This window comes from Sus scrofa, chromosome 1, assembly GCF_000003025.6.
Source record: "Sus scrofa isolate TJ Tabasco breed Duroc chromosome 1, Sscrofa11.1, whole genome shotgun sequence".
Taxonomy (NCBI): Eukaryota; Metazoa; Chordata; class Mammalia; order Artiodactyla; family Suidae; genus Sus; species Sus scrofa.
Window position 1 is genome coordinate 189,819,086 of NC_010443.5, and position 27,702 is coordinate 189,846,787.

Consider the following 27,702-nt stretch of genomic DNA (forward strand, 5'->3'; position numbering starts at 1 on the left):
GACCAGGTTTCACAGTAACCCTGGAGATTCTTTCCTCCCTTCCCTCTGTCCCTCTCTCCCTGCCTTCCCTCTTTCCTTCCTCCCTCCTTTGCCTTCCTCCTTTCTCCCTCCCTTGATCCCTCCCTCCCACCCTCCTTCTTTTCTCGCTGCACTCCTCCCTCCCTCCCTCCCTTCCTTCCAGGTATGATTGATTTACAATATTGTGTTAGTTCAGGTGTACCGCAAAATGATTCAAAATTATGTATATACATATATGTATTCACGTTTTTACATACATGTTGTTTTTTTTTTTTTTTTTCCGCTCTAATGATTAGTGATGTTCAGAATCTTTTCATGTGCCTGTTGCCATTTATGTGTCTTCTTTGGAGAAGTGACTGTTTAGGTTTTCTGTCCATTTTTTGGTTGGGTTGGGATTTTTTGTTTTTGTTTTGTGATACTAAGTTGTGTGATGTTTTTGTGTATTTTTGGATATGAACCTCTTGTTAGTTGCCTCATTGCAAATATTTTCTCCTATTCAGTAGGTTGTCTTTTTGTTTTGTGGGAAGGTTTCCTTTGCTGAGCAAAAGCTTTCAAGTTTGATTAGGGCCCATATGTTTATTTTTGCTTTTATTTCTTTTGCCTTGGGAGTTTGATCTAAGACAATATTGCTGCAATTTATGTCAAGAATGTTTTCCTTATGTTCTCTTGTGGAATTTTTATGGTATCATGCCTTATATTTGGATATAAGACCATTTGAGTTTATTTTTATATCTAGTGTGAGGGAGTGTTCTAATTTCATTGATTTACATGTAGCTGTCCAACTTTCCCAACATCACTTGCTTAAGAGACTGTCTTTTCTCCATTGCATAATTGTACCTCCTTTGTTGCAGATTAACTGACTGTAGGTGTGTGGGTATATTTCTAGGTTCTCTATTACTGTTCCATTGATCCACGTGTCTGGTTTTGTGCTGATATCTATGCAATTTTGATTCTTTAGTTTTGTAGTATTGTCTGGAAGATTTATGCCAACCCTGGAGATACTTTTTATGACCATTCTTTTGCTCTTAAAAATTGATGATTGATAAATTGGGACTTAATATGTCATAAATTTGAGATGGGATATTGAACATATTCTAAAATTTTTTCTTTGTTGTAATACTCTCTTTGTCCCTCCTTAAATCTCATTGTTGCCAGAGAAAACTTACTAATATATCAATCTGGCCATATCTATTATTAATATCATTCATTGGCTCATCATTTCCTGCATAATCTGATCCCTATCTACCTTCATAGCCGCATGTCCTGGTCTTCTCATACTTGATATTTGTTAAGAACCTCATGGTATCTCACACATTTTTGTGACAATCTATGTGCTGTTTCATTTCCTTAGGAGACTCTTTACCTTTACATTTGTGGCACAGTAATTTCTTTCCTTCCTTTCCTCCCTCTGCATGAATTGTCTGTTTTTGTTCCTTGTCCCCTTTTCTATTGTGGTAGTGGTTTTCCTTGTTTATTTACATGTCAGCCATATAGTAAGACTATTAACTTTTGAAATTTTAAATTTTCTTTTTTTCTTAATATTGTCTATGATGTAAAGTAGTTTTTTTGTTGTTTGTTTAATCAGGATCAGTTTTTTTTTTTTTTTTTTTGAAGCTGCAAATCATCCAAAATAATGGTGTTTCTTTTTTCCGTCTTTTTGGCATTTCTTGGGCTGCTCTCACGGCATGTGGAGGTTCCCAGGGTTGGGGTCCAACTGGAGCTGTAGCCACCGGCCTACACCAGAGCCGCAGCAATGCGGGATCCGAGCCTCGTCTGCAACCTACACCACAGCTCATGGCAACACCGGATCCCCAACCCACTGAGCAAGGCCAGGGATCGAACCTGCAACCCCATGGTTCCTAGTCGGATTCGTTAACCACTGCGCCACAATGGGAACTCCTGGTGTTTCTTTTCTCTTCTCTTTTTCCCCCCTTTTTGACTTTCTATGGCCATCATTGGTTTAGCATCTAACTTTTTTTAAATTGAAATATAGCTGATTTACACTGTTATGTTAGTTTCAAGTTATAGCATAGTGACTCAGTATTTTTATAGAGTACATCCCTTTTAAAGTTATTAGGAAATACTGTCTAAGTTTCCCTGTGCAGTACAATATATCCTTGTTCCTTATCTATTTTACACATAGTGGTTTGTACTTCTTAATCCCAAACTCATATCTTGTCCTTCCTTTTTTCCTCTCCCTACTCTTAACCACTAGTTTGTTTTCTATATCTGTGAGTCAGTTTTTGTTTTGTTATATGTAAATCCATTTGTTTTATTTTTTAGATTCCACATATAAGTGGATAACAGAGTGTTTGTGTTTCTCTGATTTGTTTCAGGAAGCATAATACTTTCTAGTTCCCTCCACATTGTTGCAAATGTCAGTGTCTTCTTTTTTATGACATTGTATATACATCTCCTTTATCTGTTCATCTGTTGTTGTATACTGGGTTACTTGGTGTGAAGGAGGTTTAATCTTTGAGCAGTAAAATATTTTGATGATGTCCTGTTAATTTTCCATCGCTCTTCTACTTAAGAAGTCCTAAACCAACACAAAACTGTTTTTATATTTATTTATAGTATACTTTTTATGTAACTGCAATTTTTACATCTAATTGCTTAATCCATCTGGAATTTATTTATTTGTAAGTAGCTACAAAAAAACTTTACTTGTTTTTCAACTAGTAAATCAGTTGGCCCAGAACAGTTTATTCAGTAGTTCTTTTTTCTGTTGATATGTTATAGTAACATACTAGGGATTATTGTCCATTGCCTTTTGCATTAATTTTTGTTTCAGTTTTCTTAACCATATCACATTTCTATTAATTTAAATTCATGATATGTCTTAGTACTAAGTCATATATTTATTTCCTATTGCTGTGTATCAAATAGCACAAATTTAGTTGACTCGAAATAACATCCATTTTATCTTGTTAATTATCAGTGTTTTTGAGTTATGAGTCTGGGCATGGGTTACTTGGATCCTATACTCAGATTAGACATGTAAGCAGGTAATGTAGGTCCATATAAGCAAGGTTTGGGCGGGGATCATCTTCCTAGCTCATTGATGTTATTGGAAGGATTAGGTTTCTTACTGACAGAGAACTCACAGTGGCTTATATCTTCAGTGCTTTTAGGAGAAAATCTCTTTGAATCTCGTCCTTTTTTTAACAGGTTCCTACCTGCTTGACCCACTTAGATAATTTCACTTTTCATTGACTTAAAATCAACCACTTTGAGATTATAATTAGATCTGCAAAATCCTTTTTGCCATATAATATAATCTTAGGAGTGAAATCCATCATATCCATGAGGACAAAATTATGCAAGGGTTCATACACACAAGGAAGTGGGAATCTTGGTGGCCATCTCGGTATTCTGCCTACTACAGTGGGGCAAGTCTTCCTTTGCTGTATATATGTATGTACACACACACACACACACACACACACACACATATTTTTGTCTTTTTTTTTTTTTTTTTTTAGGGTCACACCTGCAGCATATGGAAGTTCCCAGGCAAGGGGTCGAATCAGAGCTATAGCTGACAGCCTACGCCACAGCCACAGCAACACGGGATCTGAGCCACTTCTGTGACCTACACCACAGCTCACAGCAAGTTGGATCCTTAATCCACTGAGCGAGGACAGGGATCGAACCCGAGCCCTCATGGATACTGGTTGGGTTCGTTACCACTGAGCCATGACGGGAACTCCCTTTGCTACTCATCTTTTTCAAAGTGTTCTCAGCATTATAATTTGTTCTTCCAAGTAAACTTTGTTGGCCAAAGCAACAAAGCACTCTACAGTTCTATCAAGTTTTTTATATATTTGAAAATTTTTATTATAAAATATTATGAAACAAGGAATCAAAAAAAGCAAAGCAATACACACCAACAACTAAGACACAGCTATCCCTATCGCCCGTAGATACAAACACACATCACTTTTTTGGTATTTCATTTGGAATTGCTTTAAATTTATAAACTGATAAGGAGAGAGTGGGCATTTATTATTTATTGACTTTTCATATGTTGCTGTTATAAAATTATTTTTGTTGTATTTTTAACTTTTTTTCCTAACTTGTTATTGTTTAAATATATTTTCATTTTATGTATAGCTATTTTACTGATAATTTTAATTGTTCTTTTAGGTGACTGAGATTTTATCTGGAAGTCTGTCATTTGAAAAAAATTTTTTCCTTTACATGCTCTCTCTCCAGTTTCTTTCTTTCCTTCTTTCTTTTTTTTTTTTTTTTTTTGTATTTGGCTAGAACTTCTTAACCTGGTGCTATACAGTTGTGATAATTGCAGTTTCTTGTGTCTGAATTTTTTGTGAATGCTTCAAGTGTTTCCTCATTAATTATTATGTTGGTTTGTTAAGTGATTTTTTCTTATCATTTTGATGTATTTTTTAAAAATCATGTTGCAGAATTTCTATTTTTTTGGTCAAGATCTTTACTTATTGACTTATTACACATGGATTGTCTAAGAATGGAGAAAAGGTGTTTGTTTTGTTTTTGATCCTGTCCATTTAAGTTTATATATTAGTTTTTAGAAAAATTCTTAGGGGCACCAGGAAAATCAAAGAATATGGAGAAATATAAGACTCACAAAAAAGACTGCATATTTTTGCATATATAATATATATTTTTTGTCATAATTATGGAAGTGTTACTAAGTTACCTTTTTTTCTGGCTATGACAGCAAAATGTCTTTAGTATGTTTTTTTTGGTATTTGAATTAGAAATCAATTCACACATCTATCATGAACCTTTGTGTTTAAAGTTATAGTCTGGTGCTAGTCTGGTAAGTTTTAAATCTTGTTTTGCAATCGTGGAAAAAAATATGTTTCTGCTTGAAGCAGTTGTCAAACAAGCTTCTTTCATTGACAGTCAGACGCAGGGCAGCTGAATGAGGCTGTTTAGTCTAGAGTAAATGCTCACGAGATTACAAGGTCACTGAGGAAATGTAATTATGCAGTTGATTCCAGAATAGTTTTTTGTAGTAAGGGCTTTAAGACTATTAAATCATAATAGTAATTTAAAAAATATATATATTCCAAAATTAATCTCAGAAAAGCAACACTAAATAAATTATTTAGTTCAGTAATAAAATTATAACTATAATTTATTACAATGAAATATCATTTAAATTCAGATTTCTACAGGACCCTAAAAAAGGAAGTTCTATGTATTATTGGAATTTGCTCAGTTCCTCCCAAATCACTATATAATTCAGTCTACCCAATATATCTTTGTATAATTGTCTCCTTTGGGAAATGAAACCTCATAGTACTTAACTCATGTTAATTGAGAAAACAGTTGATTATTTAACAGCCCTTTTACTTTTGTTATTCATTTGATGATCACTCATTTGATTAGGAAGCACCTCCCATGTGCCAGTTAGTCTTACAGACACTAAACAAACCGCAGTGAGCAAAACAGAGAAAACACTGTCCTGAAGCTTACATTTTGCTGGAAAGAAATGAGCAATATAAATACACTAATGAATTTGTTAGATGACAGTATTTTGAGGGCAAATACAGCAGGATTAAGGGATATGTGGTGATTGTAGTAGAGTGCTATTTTACACAGGTATGAGTAGAATCTTTGGTAGGATGATATTTGAACAGAATGAATTAAGCAAAGAAGCTAACTAACAGTGTAATATTATGATGGATGCAGAGGCCCTGAGGTGGGAGTGTACATGAGGAAGAGAAAGGAGGCCAGTGTCAAGAGCAGAGTGAATTAATTGGGGAATAATAGGAGATGAGGTCAGAGTGGTAGCAGGTTTTTATGTAAGAAGGCAGGCTGCCAATTACATCATGTAGGGTTTTTTTTGAGATGATGGTTAAGATTTGGGCTTTTACTTTGAAGAAGATGAGAAGTCACAGAATTTTGAACAAAGGTGTGTCACACGACATGTTTAGAAATGTCTGTTAGAATGGATGGTGGGTGAAAACTTGCTACTGTCTTAGTTAAGGTGGTAGTGGCTTGTACTAACAATGTAGTTGCTGAGAAAGTAGCTGGATTACAAAAATAATTTTGATAGCGTCAGATAGATGATTTTTGATGGATTAGATGTGGGGGAGGTATGAAAAAGTTGCTCCCAGGGTTATATCTGAGCAACAAAGTTGCCGTTTAAGTGTGATAAGGGAGTTTAAGTGTGATAAGGGAGACTGGGGGAGAGGATCTTTGAGGCAGAACAATTGTGTCAGTTGCTTTAAGTTCAATTTTTTATTTATCAAAAATTTTAAAAATATATGTTTCTAAAGAGACTGCAAAGGAGTTCCCATCGTGGCTCAGTGGTTAACAAATCCAACTAGGAACCATGAGGTTGCGGGTTCGATCCCTGGCCTTGCTCAGTGGGTTAAGGATCCAGCGTTGCCGTGAGCTGTGGTGTAGGTTGCAGACTCGGCTTGGATCCCGTGTTGCTGTGGCTCTGGCGTAGGCTGGTGGCTACAGCTCTGATTAGACCCCTGGCCTGGGAACCTCCATATGCCAAGGGAGCGACCCTAGAAAAGGCAAAAAGACAAAAAAAAAAAAAAAAAAAAAAAAAAAAAGACACTGCAAGGAAATAACTTAGCAAGTCTCCTTTTTCACAAGAGAGTGAACTCTCCTGAGTTCACCACAGGAGAGGCCAAAGAAGAAAACTTTCCTGTGCTTATAGTCACATCTCTGGTTAGTGCAAGGCTAGCACTAGATCCTTACTGTATTAGGATATTTTACTTTGCCACACAGTATGACCTTGCCATGTACAGAGCTTTCAAAATCTGAATGAGCTTTATTTTTATTATGTTTTTTGAATATTATTTTAGTTTCAGGTAGTATATTTAAGGACAAATTATGTAGCAACTTTGCTTATTAATATTCTTAGAAAATGATAAAATTCTGCTCTAGATATGAGCCAAGTTTTTAATTTCCCTTGTTGTTGTGTTTTCTTTTTCTTCCATGAGGAAAATAGGAATGAGTTGGATATAGTGACTCACAAGCTTTTGGGTTGGAGCTTAGGTAAAGGTGACCTGATAGTAAGGGTGTGGTGGTCCATCCTGGGTGCAGGCAATAAGGGTTGCATTGTCTGTAGAGAATTTAAGAAGAGTAGTAAAACCAATTAAAAGATAATCTGTTTTATTATCAGCATGTACTAGCAGTTCTAAACAATGTTGGTTTTCAAATACTCCATGCTGAAAAAACTCTTTTGTTGGTCCATCTAAATAATTACTCTTATTACTTCAAATTTCATGATATACAAGTAAACTTCCAATGAGCACATCTTTATTTTTTGTTCCTGCAATGTATACAGAAGTGAATTCAGAGAACTCCCAGTTTTATCTGTAGCCCTGCCCCTCCAGACAAACCCAGCTACATTTAGCCTCACTCAAGAGTAAGTTTGTATGGTTTTAGAATCCTTCTCGCTCCTTTCTGGCATAATTTCTGTTTCCAACTCCCCTGTGGTACTATATATTTCTGAGTTTAAGCAGTAGATTTAAAGTAAACTGGTAGTCCAGTGACCATAGAGATGAGAAATAGAACTTGTTCCTGGTGCATTTGTGGGTTTAAAGCGTTTTGACTGAGGGACATTAGAAAGTCACTGGAAAAGAATCCTAAAGAAAGAAAGACATGAACTGTACTGCAATTTCTGAAATGTATTGCGAAATAGCTGTTTTATGAGACCATCAAACACATTCTTATCGTTAAGATGTTGGCCAGCTTTTTGTATATCTGTTGCTTAAAGAAAAAAACTTGAAATTGAGTTCTCATTGTGGTTCAATGGGTTAAGAACCCAACGTCGTCTCTGTGAGCATGTGGGTTCAGATCTCTGGGCTTGCTTAATGGGTTAAGGATCTGTCATGCTGCAAACTGTGGTGAAAGTCACAGATGGAGCTCAGATCTGGTGTTGCTGTGGCTCCTATTTGACCCCTGGCCCAGGAAACTTCCATATGTTGCGGGTGTGGCTATAAAAAGATGGGGAAAAAAAAGAAAAAGAAACTTGAAATTAAAATTAACAAAAAATATTCTTCAGGAGTTCCCTGGTGGCTCAGTGGGTTAAGGATCTCAGCTTCTATGTCTTATTTTTTGTTGTACTATTTATGTGTATATTTCTAAATCATACTGCGTCTTAATAATTACTCATTACTTTCAAATTTCATGATATATAAGTAAACTTCCAATGAGCACATCTTTATGCTGCAGTTTCTTTTTTTTTCTTGTCTTTTTGCCTTTTCTAGAGCCGCTCCTGCGGCACATGGAGGTTCCCAGGCTTGAGGTCCAATTGGAGCTGTAGCCACCAGCCTACGCCAGAGCCACAGCAATGCAGGATCTGAGCTGAGTCTGCGACCTACACCATAGCTCACAGCAACCCCGGATCCTTAACCCATTGAGCAAGGCCAGGGATCGAACCTGCAACCTCATGGTTCCTAGTCGGATTCGTTACCACTGAGCCATGACGGGAGCTCTTATACTGCAGTTTCTTTATTTTGAGGGTTAGACTTCCTTCTTGACATCCTATTGGAGGATGAAGACTCAGCCCTGTAAAACACCTTCTCTGTTCTTATTTCTCTTATCCTGTTACCTTCCAGTACAGTTATAGCACACTTTTAAGTGGAATCAATGTTTACTATTTTCATGGTGAATACATGTTATTTTCAGTTGAGCCATATATTGTACCATGATTATGTTTCTTTAGAGTCTTATTATGATTGCCTTGCCCTTTTTGTGGGGAGAGGTCTTCAGATTTTTCCTTTGGATTAATATGAGCATCTTGCCAACCTCATCAAGTCCTTACTCTCTCTGGGGCCAAAGAATATGAAAACAGGAGTTCCCACTGTGGCTCAGTAAAAGAGAATCTGACTAGTATCCATAGGGTGCAGGTTCAGTCCCTGGCCTTGCTCAGTGGGTTAAGACTCTGGTGTTGCCGTGAGCTGTGGTGTAGGTCACAGATGAGGCTCGGATTCCGCATTGCTGTGGCTGTGGAGTAGGCCAGTGACTATAGCTCCGATTTGACCTCTAGCCTGGGAACCTCCATATGCTGCAGGTGCGGCCCTAATAAAGATTAAAAAAAAAAAAAAGAATATGAAAACAAAATAAAATCTTATCATTTATCATCTTCTACTTCCTTTTAATCTCCTCACCCAGTGTAGTTGGCACTTTAGTACTACTTTTGTATTTTTGTTACTAGCTTAGTCTCTCCCATCCTCTTGTTTGCCTTGTGTCATAAGCATGCATTGTATCTTCTGTGTTAGTTTATAATGAGTTAATACCAAAGCTTGAGGGATTGCTACTTTCTAAAGTTTTAAAAAATATTCTGCTATGGAGTGATTAGCTTTTTTTGTTTTTGTTTTTTGTGTTTTCTTTTTTTTACTTAAAATTTTTTTTATTTTTAATTTTTTTTATTTTATTATTTTTTAAAATCACATCTGTAGTTGCATAAGCTGTTTTTGCTTAGGGAAAATTCATTCAGTCTTTAGATTTCTTGCTTTGAATTTAACCTCAAACTTAATTTAGAAAGAATTGAAAGTAAGGGAAGCAGAAGTAATAATATTTACTTTATTCTGCTCTTCTCACCTCTCCATCCCAGAGAAGAAGAGGAAGAAAGATTCAGTGGCTTGAACTGCTAGTGAGACAGTAGCCTTCCAGTTGTAAGACCTATCTGGATAGTTCTTGTTCCCAGCAAATGAGTCAATAGCAGAAGGGTATTTCTTGGAACGCTATGGTAACTTTTCCATGAAGCCACCATTCTGAGCAAGGCTTAGTTGTTACCTATCCTTGCATTTACTTGAAGTTAACACATATAACCTCATCATGGCTCTACCACTTCCATCTCTTTGTTGAACTTGCCTGCTGGTCTTGGTGGTTTTTAATTTATTTGTTATGGATAATTTATCCAGTACCATCTTAACTATCAAAGTTAAAAAATGATATATTGAAAAGCTATATTAGCAGTGTTTTCAGATTGTGGATTATGCCCAATATTTAAAAAAATAGAGTAAAATAAAATAAACTAGACAAATTAAAATAGACTATTTATTGTATAGTAAATGTAAGTATTGTTTTGTGAAACTTTTGTTTCAGTTATATGTGCATATGTGTACATGTAGTGGGTTTTTGTGTAAAGAATATTTATTAATTATGGTAAGAAAGGTTTGAGATCTGTTGCTTTAAACTAGAGCACACAGTAGTAGAAGGTACTACTCAAAAGAGTCCTAAAAATCTAGGAAATAATACTTTTGGGGCTAAGGGAAATTATATATGGGCATAGGTGGGCAAATCACCTGCTTTTCTTCTATCATAATGCTCTGGAATTTCATTAGTTTCCAATGCTCTTTTTATTAAGAAAAATAGTCATTCCCATTTATCATCTAGGTCTAATGGACCCGTTTTATTTTTCTATAATTTTAAGTTATTTTATGAATAATTTGCAGATGTAAGAATAAATAATGGAAAAAAGCTTTATTAAAAATTTTGTAGAGATTTAGGTATAGCACATCGTTTTTTTTCCATATGTTCTTGGTTTATAAGAACCAAGAATATGTACCCCAAATGACAACATCCTTTAAGTACAACTAACCACTGATCAATGGTCATGTCAATACGGAGTCCAGATTTCAAATGCTTCTTTAATAGATTCTAACTTATCACTGCTTCTGATTCTGCTTGCATTTGTATCATTGAAATGCACCTACTTCAGGAGTAAGTTCAAGCTTTTTTTTTTTTTTGGCATTTGTATTATCAAAATTACTTTTGAAAATTTTGATGCTTTGTAATTTGGTTGAAGAGAGGACCACTGTCTCATTACTCTATAATTATAAAAGGTTCTCATATTTAGATTTACAAAGACTATTTAGAATATTGTTCATTTCTATATTATTTCCATCCTCCCAAATACCTTTGTATTATAGGGACCTGCCTATAATATTTATATTACTTCAAAACTGTAGTGGGTTGTATAAAAGTGATGGTACGTAAACGTCATAAAAAATTTTAAAATGTTGACACACATTCTTTTAGCGAAATGGGTAAGTCATAGATTTTGTTGCATATTATTGTGAAGTGAAATCCATTCTGTCTAATGACTGGACGAGAAGATAAATTTTCTCTTGTTTTCAAGGCAAATAAGAGGACGGGAGAGACTAATATGTCCTTAAAAATGTACCATTGAGTGACTGTGATTGGGAATTAGGGATCTGTTTTGGGTTGATGAAAATGTTCCAAAATTGGATTGTGTTGATAGTTGTACACCTCTGCAAATTGAATTGTACACTTAAGAATATACTGGTAAGTCACTAATTTTTTGAGTTTGGGAAAGTTCATATAGGATATTGTCAGCTCCTCTAAGAGATGATATAGAAAAAAAGATTAATTTGTTCAGTGCAGTAAGAAAACTGAGGATCATTGTAATAGGTGTGATTTATTTAACTTTGTATCATTCTTCAGGTGATTCCATCATTCTTTTGTTTCTTATTATTTTAGTTTAGTTTTTTTTATCATTGTGGGGAATAATTGAAATAATTTATAGGATGATAAAACAGTATGTTTCAAGCTGTAGTGAAAATAAGGTCACTAAGATTCCATAGTATTACATGGGTCACTAAGATTCCATAGTATTACATCCAAGGGATCTCTAATTATGACAATTTAGAGTTATTTTATTCTAATTTAAAGCAGCTTTACACATGAACTAAAGAGTATGTATTTAAAATGAATGGTTTGGGAGTTCCTGTTGTTGCTCAGTGGGTTACGAAGTATCCACGAGGATGCTGGTGCGGTTCCTGGCCTTGCTCAGTGGGTTAAGGATCTGGCATTGCCATGAGCTGAGGTGTAAGTCGCAGATGTGGCTTGGATCTGGTGTTGCTGTGGCTCTGGTGTAGGCTGGCAGCTGCAGCTCTCCAGTTTGACCCCTAGCCTGGGAACTTCCATATGCCACAGGTGTGGCCCTAAAAAAAAAAAAAGAAAAGCATGGTTTGATGACCTTTCATATTATGTATATAGTTATGAAATCATCTCCACAGGCAAGATAATGAACATATCCATCATTGCCAAAAGCTTTTCTAGTTTGTAATTTCTCCTTCACAACTGTCAACCTCCAACCACGAAACCGCTCATGTGTATGACTATAGATTAGTTTGCATTTTTTCAGTGTTTGATGTAATTAAGATACATTCTTTTTTGTCTGGTGTCTTTCACTCAGAATAATTGTTTTGAGATTCATATTTTTTTGTAGTGTGTATTAATGGTTCATTCCTTTTTATTGCTGAATAGTGTTCCATTATATGTATATCCCTCAATTTCCTTTCCATTTATATTCTTATTGGATATTTGGGTTGTTTCCAGTCCCCTCCCCCCCTTTCTGGTTTTGGGCTATTAAAATAGAGCTGTTATGAACATTCTTGTACAAATCTTTTATTCTTGGGTAAATACCTAGGAGTGGAATGGTTGTATCATAAGTATGTGAAAGTTTTTAAGAAACTGATCAATTGTCCTCAAAAGAGTTTGGGTCCTTTTACATTTCTACCAGCAGTATATGAGTTCAGGTTGATTTGTGTCCTCACCAATACTCCACATCATCAGTCTTTTTAATTTTGTAGTGTAGTAATATATCATCGTTTAATTTTCATTTCCCTATTGATTAGTAATGTCAAGAATCTTTTCATGTATTTATTTGCCATCCATATACCTTCTTTGTGAAGTGTCTTTTGAAATATTTTGCTCATTTCTTTACTGAGTTTGTTTTCTTATTGCGTTTTGACCCTTTTTGTGTATTGTGAATTCAATTTTTTTTTTTTCTTTTTGGGGCCACAGGTACAGCATATGGAAGTTCCCAGGCAAGGGGTCGAATTGGAGCTGTAGCTGCCAGGCTACGCCACAGCCACAGCAATGTGGGATCTGAGCCACATATGCGACCTATACCACAGCTCACAGCAATGTGGGATCCTTCACCCACTGAGCGAGGCCAGGGATCGAAGCCACATCCTCAGGAATACTAGTTGGGTTCGTTACTGCTGAGCCACAATGGGAACTCCCCAATTTTTATATATTATGTTTATCAGATACAGGTTTTGCAAATATAATCTCTCAGTCTTTGGCTTGTCTTTCAATCTCTTGACAGTGTCTTTTATTTATTTATTTATTTATTTTGCCATTTCTTGGGCCACTCTCGCAGCATATGGAGGTTCCCAGGCCAGGGGTAGAATTGGAGCTGTGGCCACTGCCTATGCCAGAGCCACAGCAACGCGGGATCCGAGCCGTGTCTGCAACCCACACCACAGCTCATGGCACAGTGGATCGTTAACCTACTGAGCAAGGCCAGGGATCGAACCTGCAACCTCATGGTTCTTAGATTCGTTAACCACTGCACCACGACAGAAACTCCACTGACAGTGTCTTTAGAAGGGTAGAACTTTTAATTTTCATGAAGTCCAATATGTAACTTTTTTGGTTTTTGGATCATGCTTTTTTAAAATTAAAAATTGAACTGTAGTTCATTTACATTATTGTGTTAATTTCAGGTATCTAGCAAAGTGATTCCGTTTATATATATATATGTAAAATATACGTACACGTATTCTTTTTCATTATAGGTTATTACAAGGTATTGAATGTAGTTCATTGTGCTATATATAGTAAGTCCTTATTGTTTTCTGTTTTATGTAAATATGTTCATTTAGATTCCGTATATAAATTATATAATATTAAGTCAGTAAGTTTGACTTATTTCACTTAGTATAATAATCTCTAGGTCCATCCATCTTGCTACAAATGGCAATATTTCATTCATTTTTATGGCTGGGTAATATTCCATTGTGTGCGTGCGTGCGTGTGTGTGTGTGTGTCTACATATATCCACATCTTCTTCTTTATCCATTTATCTGCCTTTTTTTTTTTTGCCATACCTGAGACATGTAGAAGTTCTGGGCTAGAGTGCAAACCTATGCCACAGCAGTGACCCAGGCCGCAACAGTGACAGTGTGTGTGGATCCTTAATCCGCTGGGCCACAAGAAAACTCCTCCATTTGTCTGTTGATGGACATTTGGATTGCTTCCATGTCTTGGCTATTGTGAATGGTGCTGCAGTGAACACTGGGGTGCATGTATCTTTTCAAATTAGAGTTTTCATCTCCTTATGGATGAGGCTTTTGGAGTTATATCTAAGAAATTCTTACCTAATTCAAGGTTAGAATAATTTCTCCTATGTTTTTTTCTTTTAGAAGTTTTATGTTTTGGGGGTTAATACCACTTAGCTCTGTGATTTATAGTTCATTTCTGTATATGGTAAAAAGCATTATTTGAAGTAGCAGGGGGCATTTCTCCTTTGTCAAAAATTAGTTGTTCATATATGTGTGGATCTATTTCTCAGTTCTCTTCTCTTTCAGTGATTTGCTTGTTGACCTTGATACTATATTGTCTTGATTACTGTAGCTTTGTAATAAGTTGAAACATCAGCCCTCCATTTATTCCTTTTTTATGACGTTGTTTGACTGTTCTAGATTCTTCAAATTTCCATGTAAGTTTTAGAATTAGTTTGTGCATTTCTGTAAAAACACCTGCTGGGATTTTATTTTATTTTGTGTTTTTTTGGCTTTTTAGGGCCACATCACAGCATATGGATGTTCCCAGGCTAGGGGTTGAATTGGAGTTGCAGCTGCTGGCCTATGCCACAGCCACAGCAACTTGGGATCTGAGCCATGTCTGCGACCTACACCACAGCTCACAGCAATGCTGGATCCTTAACCCACTGAGCGAGGTCAGGGATAGAACCTGCGTCCTTATGAATACTAGTCGGGTTCGTTACCATTGAGCCACAACAGGAACTCCCTGGAATTTAATTTTAGAACATCTTTAGATTTACAGAAAAATTGCAGAGATAGTATAAAAAGTTTATATATACTCCCCGTGATTTCTCCTATTTCCACCTAACGTTAGTATGATATATTTATTATAACTGATATTGATACATTTTTATTAACTAAAAATTAATAATTGATTAACTAATTGAACTAAATTAACTTCAATCTGGTTTCCTTAATTTTTAACTTAATGTCTTCTCTGTGTTTCAGGGTGTCATCCAGGGAACCATATTAAATTTAGAAGGCTTTTTTTTTTCTTTTTTTGGTCTTTTCTAGGGCCGTACCCGTGTCATATGGAGATTCCCAGGCTAGGGGTCTAATCTGAGCTGTAGCTGTCGGCCTACACCACAGCCACAGCAATGCCACATCTGGGCCGCGTCTGTGACCTATACCACAGCTCACGGCAACACTGGATCCTTAACCCACTGAGTGAGGTCACGGATCTAATCCACAACCTCATGATTCCTAGTCAGATTTGTTAACCACTGAGCCACGATGAGAACTCCTAGAAGGAATATTTTCTTAGGCTTCTCTTGGCTATGACAATCTCTCAGACTTTCCTTGTCTTTGATGATCTTGACAGTTTTGAGTAGTGGTCTTATATTTTGTAGAATGGCCCTACTATTATAATTTGTCCAGTATTTTTCTTGTTATTGGACTGGGGTTATATATTCTTTTGAGCATAGAAATATAGTGACATTTTTATATAAGGAGGAGCCAAGAAAAACTAGAACATTCATTTGCAGAGATGCAAACTGAACTAGGGGCAGTAAAAACCAGAATGAATAATGCAGAAGAACGAATCAGTGATATGGAAGATAGAATAATGGAAATCACTCAATCTGGTCAACAGACAGAAAACCGAATCAAAAAACTGGAAAGCAATATAAGAGACCTATGGGATAATATAAAGAGGGCCAATCTACGCATAATAGGAATTCCAGAAGGAGTAGAAAAAGATAAGGGAATGGAAAATATATTTGAAGAAATTATCGATGGAAACTTCCCAAATCTAAAGGATACTGGATTCAAGATACAAGAAGCACAGAGGGCCCCAAACAAACTGAACCCAAACAGACGCACACCAAGACACATCATAATAAAAATGGCAAAAGTTAGTGATAAAGAGAGGATCCTAAAGGCAGCAAGAGAAAAACAGAATGTTACCTACAAGGGAACCCCCGTAAGAATATCAACTGATTTCTCTACAGAAACACTACAGGCCAGGAGGGAATGGCAAGAGATATTTAAAGTGCTCAAAGGAAAAAATATGCAACCTAGAATACTCTATCCAGCAAGAATAGCATTTAAAATAGAAGGGGAAATAAAAATTTTTCCCAACAAACAAAAACTTAAAGAATACAGCAACACAAAACCCAGGTTAAAGGAAATATTGAAAGGGCTTCTCTAAACCAAAAAGAAAGGAAGGAAAGGGAAGACAAAAGAAAAGAAAAAAAAAAAAAAAGAAGAAGAAGAGGAAGAGCTAGGACTGAGGAAACCACAATCAGAGAGCAGTCACTCACATAAGCCAGCATACAGATTTAATCATGAACATGCTTCAAACAAAATAAAATTAAAAAGAAAAAAATAAAAAAGAGTCATCAAAACCATAAAATGTGGGCAAGGGATGTTAGGAGGTAAATAACCCTTTTTGTTTGTATGTATGTCTCTCTTCTTAATTTTAATATAGTAATGAAGTGTTTGAACTTACAGGACCATCAGACTAAAACACACAATTATGGGAAGGGGTTAGCATACTTAAAAAACAGGGGATCCACAAGCCAAAAGCAAATATTGCATTTGCAAAAAATGAAAAAAAAATACAGATAATAACAGGAGACCATCCAACCAAAAAAAAAAAAAGGAAAGGAAGAATGGAGAACCATAGAATCAACTGGAACACGAGGTTCAAATGGCAATAAATAATCATCTATCAATTATCACCTTAAATGTCAATGGGCTGAATGCCCCAATCAAAAGACACAGAGTGGCTGAGTGGATAAAAAGGCAAAAACATTCAATATGCTGCCTACAAGAAACTCACCTTAGGACAAAAGATACATATAGAGTGAAAGTGAAAGGGTGGGGAAAAATATTTCACGCCAACAGACATGACAGAAAAGCAGGAGTCGCAACGCTCATATCAGACAAAATAGACTTTAAAACAAAAGACATAAAGAAAGACAAAGAAGGACACTAATTAATGATTAAGGGATCCATCCAAGGAGAGGATGTTACTATCATCAACATATATGCCCCAAATATAGGAGCACCCAGATACATACAACAAATATTAACAGACATAAAGGGAGATATTGATGAGAATACAATCATAGTAGGAGACCTAAATACCCCCCTCACATCAATGGACAGATCCTCTAGACAGAAAACCAATAAAGCAACAGAGATCCTAAAGGAAACAATAGAAAAGGTAGACCTCATTGATATCTTCAGGACACTACATCCAAAAAAATCAGAATACACATTCTTCTCAAATGCTCATGGAACATTTTCAAGAATCGACCACATATTGGGACACAAAGCGAATCTCAATAAATTTAGGAGCATAGAAATTATCCCAAGTATCTTCTCTGACCACAATGCCATGAAATTAGAAATCAACCATGGGAAAAGGAAAGAGAAAAAACCTACTACATGGAGACTAAACAACATGCTACTAAAAAACCAATGGGTCAATGAGGAAATCAAGAAGGAAATTAAAAACTACCTTGAAACAAATGATAATGAAGATACAACCTCTCAAAACCTATGTGATGCTGCGAAAGCAGTGCTCAGAGGGAAATTTATAGCAATACAGTCCTTACTCAAAAAAGAAGAAAGATCCCAAATTGACAACTTAACCCTCCACCTAAACAAATTAGAAAAAGAAGAACAAAAAAGTCCTAAAGTCAGCAGAGGAAGGAAATTATAAAGATCAAAGAAGAAATCAATAAAATAGAGACTCAAAAAACAATAGAGAAAATTAATAAAACCAAGAGCTGGTTCTTTGAAAAGGTGAACCAAATTGACAAACCCCTGGCCAGACTCACTAAAAAGAGGAAAGAACCCAAATAACCAAAATTATAAATGAAAAAGGGGAAATCACAACGGATACAGCAGAAATACAAAAAACCATAAGAGAATACCATGAACAACAATACGGCAACAAGTTTGACAATCTGGAAGAAATGGACAGTTTTCTAGAATCTTACAGCCTGCCAAAACTGAATCAAGAAGAAACAGACCAACTGAACAGACCCATCACTAGAAATGAAATTGAAGAGGTCATAAAATCACTCCCTACAAATAAAAGTCCAGGACCAGATGGCTTCGCAGGTGAATTTTATCAAACATATAAAGAGGAATTGGTGCCCATCCTCCTTAAACTCTTTCAAAAGGTTGAAGAAGAAGGAATACTCCCAAAGACATTCTATGAGGCCACCATCACCCTTATTCCAAAACCAGACAGAGATACCACCAAAAAAGAAAACTATCGGCCAATATCATTGATGAATATAGATGCAAAAATTCTCAACAAAATCTTAGCCAACCGAATCCAACAACATACCAAAAAAATTATATACACCATGACCAGGTTGGGTTCATCCCAGGTTCATAAGGATGGTTCAACATACGCAAATCAATCAGCATCATACACCACATTAACAAAAGAAAAGTCAAAAACCATATGATCATCTCAATAGACGCAGAAAAAGCATTTGACAAAGTTCAACATCCATTCATGATCAAGACCCTCGCCAAAGTGGGTATAGAGGGAACATTCCTGAATATAATCAAAGCCATTTGTGATAAACCCACAGCAAATATAATCCTCAATGGGGAAAAACTGAAAGCCTTCTCACTCCAATCTGGAACAAGACAGGGATGCCCACTCTCACCACTGCTCTTCAACATAGTTTTGGAAGTCCTGGCCACAGCAATTAGACAAACAAAAGAAATCAAAGGCATCCATATAGGAAGAGAAGAGATAAAACTGTCACTGTATGCAGATGACATGATACTATACATAGAAAACCCTAAGGACTCAACCCCAAAACTCCTTGAACTGATTAATAAATTCAGCAAAGTAGCAGGATATAAGATTAACACTCAGAAGTCAGTTGCATTTCTGTATACCAGCAATGAAACATTAGAAAAGGAATACAAAAATACGATACCTTTTAAAATTGCACCTCACAAAATCAAATACCTCGGAATACCCTGACCAAGAGGTAAAGGACCTATATCCGAGAACTATAAAACTTTAATCAAAGAAATCAAAGAAGATGTAAAGAAATGGAAAGATATTCCATGTTCCTGGATTGGAAAAATCAATATTGTGAAAATGGCCATACTACCCAAAGCACTCTACAGATTCAATGCAATCCCTATCAAATTACCCAGGACATTTTTCACAGAACTAGAACAAACAATCCAAACATTTATATGGAACCACAAAAGACCCAGAATCGCCAAAGCAATCCTGAGAAACAAAAACCAAGCAGGAGGCATAACTCTCCCAGACTTCAAGAAATACTACAAAGCCACAGTCATCAAAACAGTGTGGTACTGGTACCAAAACAGACACACAGACCAATGGAACAGAATAGAGAATCCGGAAATAAACCCTGACACCTTTGTTCAATTAATCTTTGACAAGGGAGGCAAGAACATAAAATGGGAAAAGGAAAGTCTATTCAGCAAGCATTGCTGGGAAACCTGGACAGCAGCATGCAAAGCAATGAAACTAGAACACATCCTCACACCATGCACAAAAATAAACTCCAAATGGCTGAAAGACTTAAATATACGACAGGACACCATCGAACTCCTAGAAGAAAACATAGGCAAAACACTCTCTGACATCAACATCATGAACATCAACATCAGGTCAGTCTCCCAAAGCAATAGAAATTAGAGCTAAAATAAACCCATGGGACCTCATCAAACTGAAAAGCTTTTGCACAGCAAAGGAAACCCAAAAGCAAACAAAAAGACAACTTTCAGAATGGGAGAAAATTGTTTCAAATGATGCAACTGACAAGGGCTTAATCTCTAGAATATATAAACAACTTATACAAACCAACAGCAAAAACACCAATCAATCAATGGAAAAATGGGCAAAAGACCTGAATAGACATTTCTCCAAAGAAGATATACAGATGGCCAACAAACACAGGAAAAAATGCTCAACATCGCTGATTATAAGAGAAATGCAAATCAAAACTACCATGAGATATCACCTCACACCAGTCAGAATGGCCATCATTAATAAATCCACAAATAACAAGGGCTGGAGAGGGCTGTGGAGAAAAGGGAACCTCCTGCACTGTTGGTGGGAATGTCAACTGGTACAGCCACTATGGAGAACAGTTTGGAGACACCTTAGAAATCTATACACAGAACTTCCATATGACCCCACAATCCCACTCTTGGGCATCTATCCGGACAAAACTCTACTTAAAAGAGACACGTGCACCCGCATGTTCATTGCAGCCCTATTCACAATAGCCAGGACATGGAAACAACCCAAATGTCCATCCACAGATGATTGGATTCGGAAGAAGTGGTATATATACACAATGGAATACTACTCAGCCATAAAAAAGGATGACATAATGCCATTTGCAGCAACATGGATGGAGCTAGAGACTCTCATACTGAGTGAAATGAGCTAGAAAGACAAAGACAAATACCATATGATATCACTCATAACTGGAATCTAACATCCAGCACAAATGAACATCTCCTCAGAAAAGAAAATCATGGACTTGGAGAAGAGACTTGTGGTTGCCTGATGGGAGGGGGAGGGAGTGGGAGGGATTGGGAGTTTGGGCTTATCAGACACAACTTAGATTAGATTTACAAGGAGATCCTGCTGAATAGCATTGAGAACAATGTCTAGATACTCATGTAGCAACAGAAGAAAGGGTGGGGGAAAAATGTAATTGTAATGTATACATGTAAGGATAACCTGGCCCCCTTGCTGTACAGTGGGAAAATAAAAAAAAAAATATAGTGACATTTTTATCACTTCATTTTAAGAGTACATACTATCAACATGTCTGATCTATATTGTTGTTAACCTTGATCACCTGGCTGAGGTATTGTTTGTCAGCTTTCTCCACTGTAAAGTTACTTATATCCGCCCCTGTCTTTATTTCACTCTTTGGAAGAAATCACTGTGCACATACTTAAGGAGTGGGTAGTTATGCTCAACTTTCTTGAGGCTGTGATATCTATGTAAATTGTTTGGAATTCTTTAGCATTGAAGACTTGTTTCATCTTCCTCATCTATTTATTTATTCAATCACTTTTTTTTTTTTTCTTATCACTAAGGACTCACAGAGGGTTTATTTTACACTCTGGGGTTATAATCCAGTTTTGACTATTTGAGATGTTTTAGTTGGCTTTAATGCCCATTTGCCATTCTCCCATCATTGTGTCTTTTTTTAAGTATGTCTTTTACTTTTTGTGCTACAAGATACTTCAGGCTCATCATATATATATTTCCTGACCCAGTTCTAGAAGGAGCATTTCTCTAAGAATCCCTGGTTTCTTTTATTGGTGAATAGTATTAGAAACCAATATCTGTGTGATAAGTGTCGTTTGCCACTGGGGTGTCGTTGCTCATCAGATCTGCCAAAATTTTGATTGTGATTGTACTGAATCAGTAGATCAATTTGAAGTGAATTGGCTCTATCTTAGAAATAGAGTCTTGATTTATGAACAAAATATATTTTTCCATTCTTTAATTTATCTCAGTAATGTAAAATTTCAGTAATGTAAAATTTCAGTGTATAAGTCTTACATATATTTTGTCAGGTTTATTCCTAAGTATTTTATAGTTTAATGTTATTGTAAATGGTATTTAAATTTTTTTAAATTTATGATTGCTTATTTCTGAAATGGGGTATTTTATATATTGATCTTGCAGTCTACAACGTTATAAAACTCATTTATTAGTTTTCTTTAGTCCATTTGATTTTTTTAATGTAAATATTCATGTCTTCTGCAGATGCTCTTTTACTAGGAATGTGAACAATTAGGATTGTTATAGTTCCTTAATTTATTGGCCTCTTTATCATCATGAAATGATCCTCTTTATCCTGGTAATATTCTTTAATATGAAATCTAATTGGTTTGATTTTAAAATTGTCATTCCAGCTTCCTTTTGACTAGTGTTAACATGGTATGTTACTTGTGTTAATGTGTAATTTTTTTTTTTGTGTGTGTGTGTTTTTGCCTTTTCTAGGGCCGCTTCCACGGCATATGGAGGTTCCCAGGCTAGGGGTCTGATCAGAGCTGTAGCTGCCAGCCTACGCCACAGCCACAGCAACACGGGATCCGAGCCACGTCTGCAACCTTCACCACAGCTCACGGCAACACTGGATCCTTAACCCACTGAGTGAGGCCAGGGATTGAACCCGCAACCTTTTGGTTCCTATTCGGATTTGTTAACCACTGAGGCATGACGGGAACTCCAATTTTTAATTGTTGTTTTAAAATGAATTAATATTTTCCAATTTCTTTATACATGTGATATATAGGTAGATATAACACATCTAAACGAAGTCTGTGAGTCCTCAGGAATTTTTAAGAGTATAGAGAGGTCCTAGGGCCAAAGGTTTTAGAATTGCTGATCTGTTATTATTTTTTTCATTAGTTTTGTAGCTTCTATAGTAATCATCTGTTTACTTATCCATTTTTTCATCAGATGTTTATTAAGCCCAGTTTGCTTTTAGGAAATGAAAGTGTATAAGCAATTGTTTTGGGCATCAAAGAACTCTTGATGTAGAATTAAGGGATGCAGTACAATACAGTAAATAGGTTGCAGTGCATATAAGATATGTACTCCCATTGTGTCACTGTGCTTGGCTTAAGCAGTATAGATTTTAGTATTAAACAGAAAATGTGGCTTCAGATCCAGACTGTTCCTTAGCTATGGGAGCTTGTCCTCTCTGAACCTTACTCCTATTTGTAAAATGAAGATGGTAATAGAATCTACCTCTCAGGATTGTTTTGATTATATAACTTAGTTTATAGTATTTAATCTTTTTTTCTGTGTGTTTTTTTTGGTGCCTTTTTTAGGGCTGCTCCTGCGACATATGGAGGTTCCCAGGCTAGCAATGTGGGATCCGAGCCGTGTCTGTGACCACAGCTCATGGCAACGCCGTGTCCTTAACCCACTGAGCAAGGCCAGGGATCGAACCCGAAACCTCATGGTTCCTATTCGGATTTGTTAGCCATTGAGACACGACGGGAACTCCTATAGTATTTAATCTTTTAATACTTAGAAAACATACAGTAAATGTTAAGTGGTATTGTTTAATAGTGAAAAAAAGTTTTATGGGCCAAGGGAGAGGGAGAGGTCACATCGTGTCTTAGAGGCAAAGGAGGAATTCATGGGGGGGATAATTGTTGACCGAGTCTAATTTTGTTTGCTGAGACTGGGAGGCGAGGAGTTACTGTCATGGTGCCATGGTCAACGAATCCAACTAGGAACCATGAGTTTGGGAGTTTGATCCCTGGCCTCGCTCAGTGGGTTAAGGATCCGGCGTTGCCGTAAGCTGTGGTGTGGGTTGCAGACGCAGCTCACATCCCATGTTGCTGTGGCTCTGGAATAGGCTGGTGGCTACAGCTCCTATTAGACCCTTAGCCTGGGAATCTCCATGTGCTTCAGGAATGGCCCTAGAAAAGGCAAAAAGACAAAAAGACAAAAAAAAAAAAAAAAAAAAAAAGACTGGGGGCTAGTTAACACAGACAAAAGGAATGCCATGTAATAGTTGAGATTACATACTGCCTCCACCTGTTGAAAAATCAGTGTGATTAATGAATAACCCCAGGATGATAAATTACCAGTAGAAATAATGTCACCTATTTTTCCCTTAGTTTATTAAACGTAAGAGGTAATAATACCAAAATATTTAAAGTTTATTTTCACATTAACTTTTAGTGTAAGAATTAAAAGAACATACTCTGGAGCTAAACTGCCTGAGTTTGAATACTGGGTTTTTCATTAATTAGTTTTAATACCCTGGACACTTTACTAATTTCTGTGTCTTTATTTCCTCATTTTCAAAATGTGGATAATATCATGAGCCTTTCTTATAGAATTGTGGGGAGTAAATGAGTTAATAAATGATAAACCCTTGGAATAATATCTGACACATGATAAAAGCTATATAAACATTAGCTATTTGAGTGACAAATGCCAACATTGGAGTTAACATTTGTTATTGAGACTATTGGTGATACATAGTGAACTCTGTAAATATTGAACTTGAACTCATTTTAAAGTTTAAGTTCAGCCTAACATTGTTGGTTGATTTTGTTTGTTTTCTCATGATGATCAAATTGCATTTTTGGCTAGTTACTTTAATATAAAGACAATGTCAAATTTTGTAGCCTGAGTTGTTTAATTGTCTTGCAGCATCTGTATGAATTTAATTTTTTTCAAAATTAAGTTTTTATCTAAGTACAGTTTATCTCTGCTTTTTATTAAGTGTAACTGAATTTAAGTGTAGTGATTTTTAAAGGTCTATTAAGAATAATCATACCCTGTAGTTTATTTTCTGTCCAGATTTATAGACAAATATAAAAACATGTAATTTACACACTTCATATCATTGAGATCTTCACTAGTCAAGGTTGTATAACAGAAATAGGCATCAAGGAGTTCTTATTAAAAACAAACAGATAAGGAAGTCATTAAGTGAGATGAGTATATTGGTAGGGATTTGCCATTTATTTTATACTTGCAGTAGTTCTAAAGAAGACTTAATGGAAAATATTAAATGTTTTTAGAAGCAGTTTTGAGTTTTGTAAATAGTAATTTTAGTAATAAAATATAGAACAAAGATTAATCGCCTAAAGATTTATATTCACATTGGGAATCATATGTCCATGCATATATGAAGTGAGAGTCTTTAAAAACATTAGCAAGAGAAGAATCTTTCTTTTAATTATATGTTGACTAGCCTTTTAATTGAGGGTACTGTGAAGTGTACAATAACTCATTAATCATTTCTTTGGTGAGAACTCAGGATCAAAGGTAGGATTCAGGTAACTATTTTGAGGTGTCCTCTGGAAGAGTCATATTCTCATAAAAACTGATTTCAGGTAGAGATAACTTTATTTTCTTTGGTTATGTTGAAATTGTATTTCTATTTAAAGAGACTAAAGTTATAAAAGGAAGGAAAAATACTCTGGAGATTGAGTTGTTAGGAAATTATTAGACATGTATAGCTTGGTGGCTCTTTTAACCTTTCAAATGTAAAACATGTTGGCTTTTAGGCTAAAGAACTCTGCTAATTTATACTAATCATGTTCTATGATTGGAACCTAGGTCTGTTTTCATTTTCTACCTCCTTATGATATAATTCATGTTTTTAATTTATCTAAATCTCTCCACTATGAATTTTCCAGCTAAATTAGACATCCCACATAAGAAACATTAGATTTTATACAAGTTACTAGAAATTTTCATTCACTCCTATTTTCAGAAAGAATAGAGATTATAAACGTTTAAATTTGAAAGAAAATATAATGCATTAGGACAAGTAAGTTTTTTTTTCCTCAAATCATCTTGGAGTCACATGTAGTTTTTTAAAAAGTTTCTATTAAAATAAATAAATTCTTTAAGTTTTTCTTATTATAAAGATGATATATTTTCACTATAGGAAAACACTGAAAACACAGTAAATAGAAGAAAAATTACGCATTTCTACTATTTAGTTATTTTTTTCAATATGTAAAATCATAATAAGCCGTAAGTGTTCTCTCTTCTCAGAAATAATTACTCGTATCCCCTGTGCTTTTTTCTTAGCATTTTATTGCCTAAATGTCAACCCTCTTTCTTCTGGTTTGGAAGAAGCCAGTATCACCACTCTTTAACAACAAACATCCAGCAAGTGGAAAACTAGATAGTTGGTTGTGCTGGTACAGAGTCAAAATATATTTAAGCTCTGTGTCTAATAATATTTAGTTACTTTAACATTATAAGAATGCCAGTAGTAGTTATTATTCTGGTTTGAAGGTTATGTTGCCATGTTTTTTTGTTTCTCAGTTTAACTGGTTTTAAATGTAAAGACATAAATCCTAAAGATTGGGAGTGGAAAAACGGGGATGGTTTTCATTTGCTACAATTTCCTGTGCGACATGGCTCTAAACAAGGCCCATATTTACACAAGACAATATAGCTTTACATACAGTGGTTTATTCACATTTTGAAATTCTTTAACCAGTCGTCTGTATTTAATACTTTCATAGTAAATGTGTTTAATAATGCTAGGTGAAATTTGAAATAATTTTAAAATAATTTTACAGTAGAAACACCAGTTAAATCAACCTTTTGGTAATAAATGTCAGAAAAAAATTAATTATTTTTGCTGCCACTGCAAAGTCAATTGTGTAACTGTTCTTTTTAAACTGACTATTACATTACTAAATTCTGAACGCTGCACTCCTGTAACTTGTCAGAGGCAGGTTTTAGTTAATAGATATTTTCAGTGATGTAATGGGAACTTTTGGCAGTGAGTCAGAATATAATGGACTGTGATTAATGTTTTAATAAGTACTTTTCTATTGCTCATGATGTAGAGGAGAAATGGTTTCCTGTTAGGATTGATAGGAGAATAGCAGGTGTGCATATAGAGTTGAAATATTTTTCTTAGAATAACATTAATGTTTTCGTATGACTAAAATTCATTATCATAGGAGATGTATATGTTACCACAGAAATCTGCAGTTGATTTGGAAAAAAACAATTGAGATGATTACTGATTGACTAATTAAATCTTTTGATTTTCAGCTTTTGTTTTCTTATGAAGCTATATAACCTGAAGTCTTTGTTTGGTATTCATTCTTACTGTAAGCTAAACAAGGAATTTGCTTAATTGTGGAATATATGAGTTTTATGCTCCATTGTTTCTAAAACTTGCACATTGTTCAAAAATTTTTTAAATAAAAAAAAACTTATCTAAAAAGTTTTTCTCTTAAGACCATTAAGTACAGATTGATAGTCAAATGGAAAAGTGATCACATGAGAATTCCCCATTGCAGAGGCCACAAGTTCAACCTATAAACTCAATAAAATTCAGAAGTTTGGCAAGTTAAACCCAGGAGATTTTATATCAGCCTTGGAATCTGAGTAAGTGAAGACTAACCAGAAGAAATACTAGTGTGCCAGACTTGAGGGATTGGTTTATAGTTTTCTGGTTCTTTCATTTTTCTCAATTTAATTTTGGTAACTTATATGCATTAAGTATGCATTATTTGTTGTAGATAAAGAGTCCTTAGGCTCATAACTACATTCCAATTGGGAATAGTATATTACTGCAGCAGACATCCTCTGCCCTTTGTTTATCTTTGAAATATATATAAAATTGAGCATTTGTCCAAATGGGTATTTTCCTGGGAGGAAGTTCATAATTTTCATCAGAAGCTCAAAGGGATCTTGATCCCAATAAAGGATCTAGAGTAATGGTTCCTAAACTTTGGCACATATCAGAATCACTCGAAGGGTTTACTAAAAAACATATTGTTGGATCATACCTCTAGGGTTTCTGATTCAGTAGGACTGGACTACAGCCCTAGAATTTTCATTTCTAATAAATTCCTAAGTGATGCAGATGCTATTGATTGGGGACTACACTTTGAGAACTCTGGTTTAGCCTTGGTAAAGAGCACTGTAGACCTTTTCCTGTTTTCATGCATAATGTATATTTTACAAAAACACTTATGGGGGGTTCCTGTTGTGGCTCAGCGGAAACGAATCTGAGTAGCATCCATGAAGACACAGGTTTGATCCCTGGCCTTGCTCAGTGGGTTAAGGATCCAGTGT

General features: G+C 35.5%; 1 protein-coding gene across 5 annotated transcripts in view; it reads left to right on the forward strand.

The window, feature by feature from the left end:
* Positions 1-27,702, forward strand: part of MNAT1 (menage a trois homolog 1, cyclin H assembly factor (Xenopus laevis)) — a 217,802-nt gene that overhangs the window by 128,743 nt on the left and 61,357 nt on the right. For 2 of the 5 annotated variants that reach the window (XR_002336329.1, XM_021064622.1), the window contains one exon: positions 25,687-26,839. The exons of the other annotated variants lie outside the window; for them this stretch is intronic. Coding sequence is in view for 1 of the 2 variants with exons in the window: in XM_021064622.1 (XP_020920281.1) it covers positions 25,687-25,783 (97 nt within the window). In the remaining variant the exon portion in view is untranslated. Of the gene's footprint in view, positions 1-25,686; positions 26,840-27,702 lie in introns of those variants that run through there. 5 annotated transcript variants of the gene reach the window in all.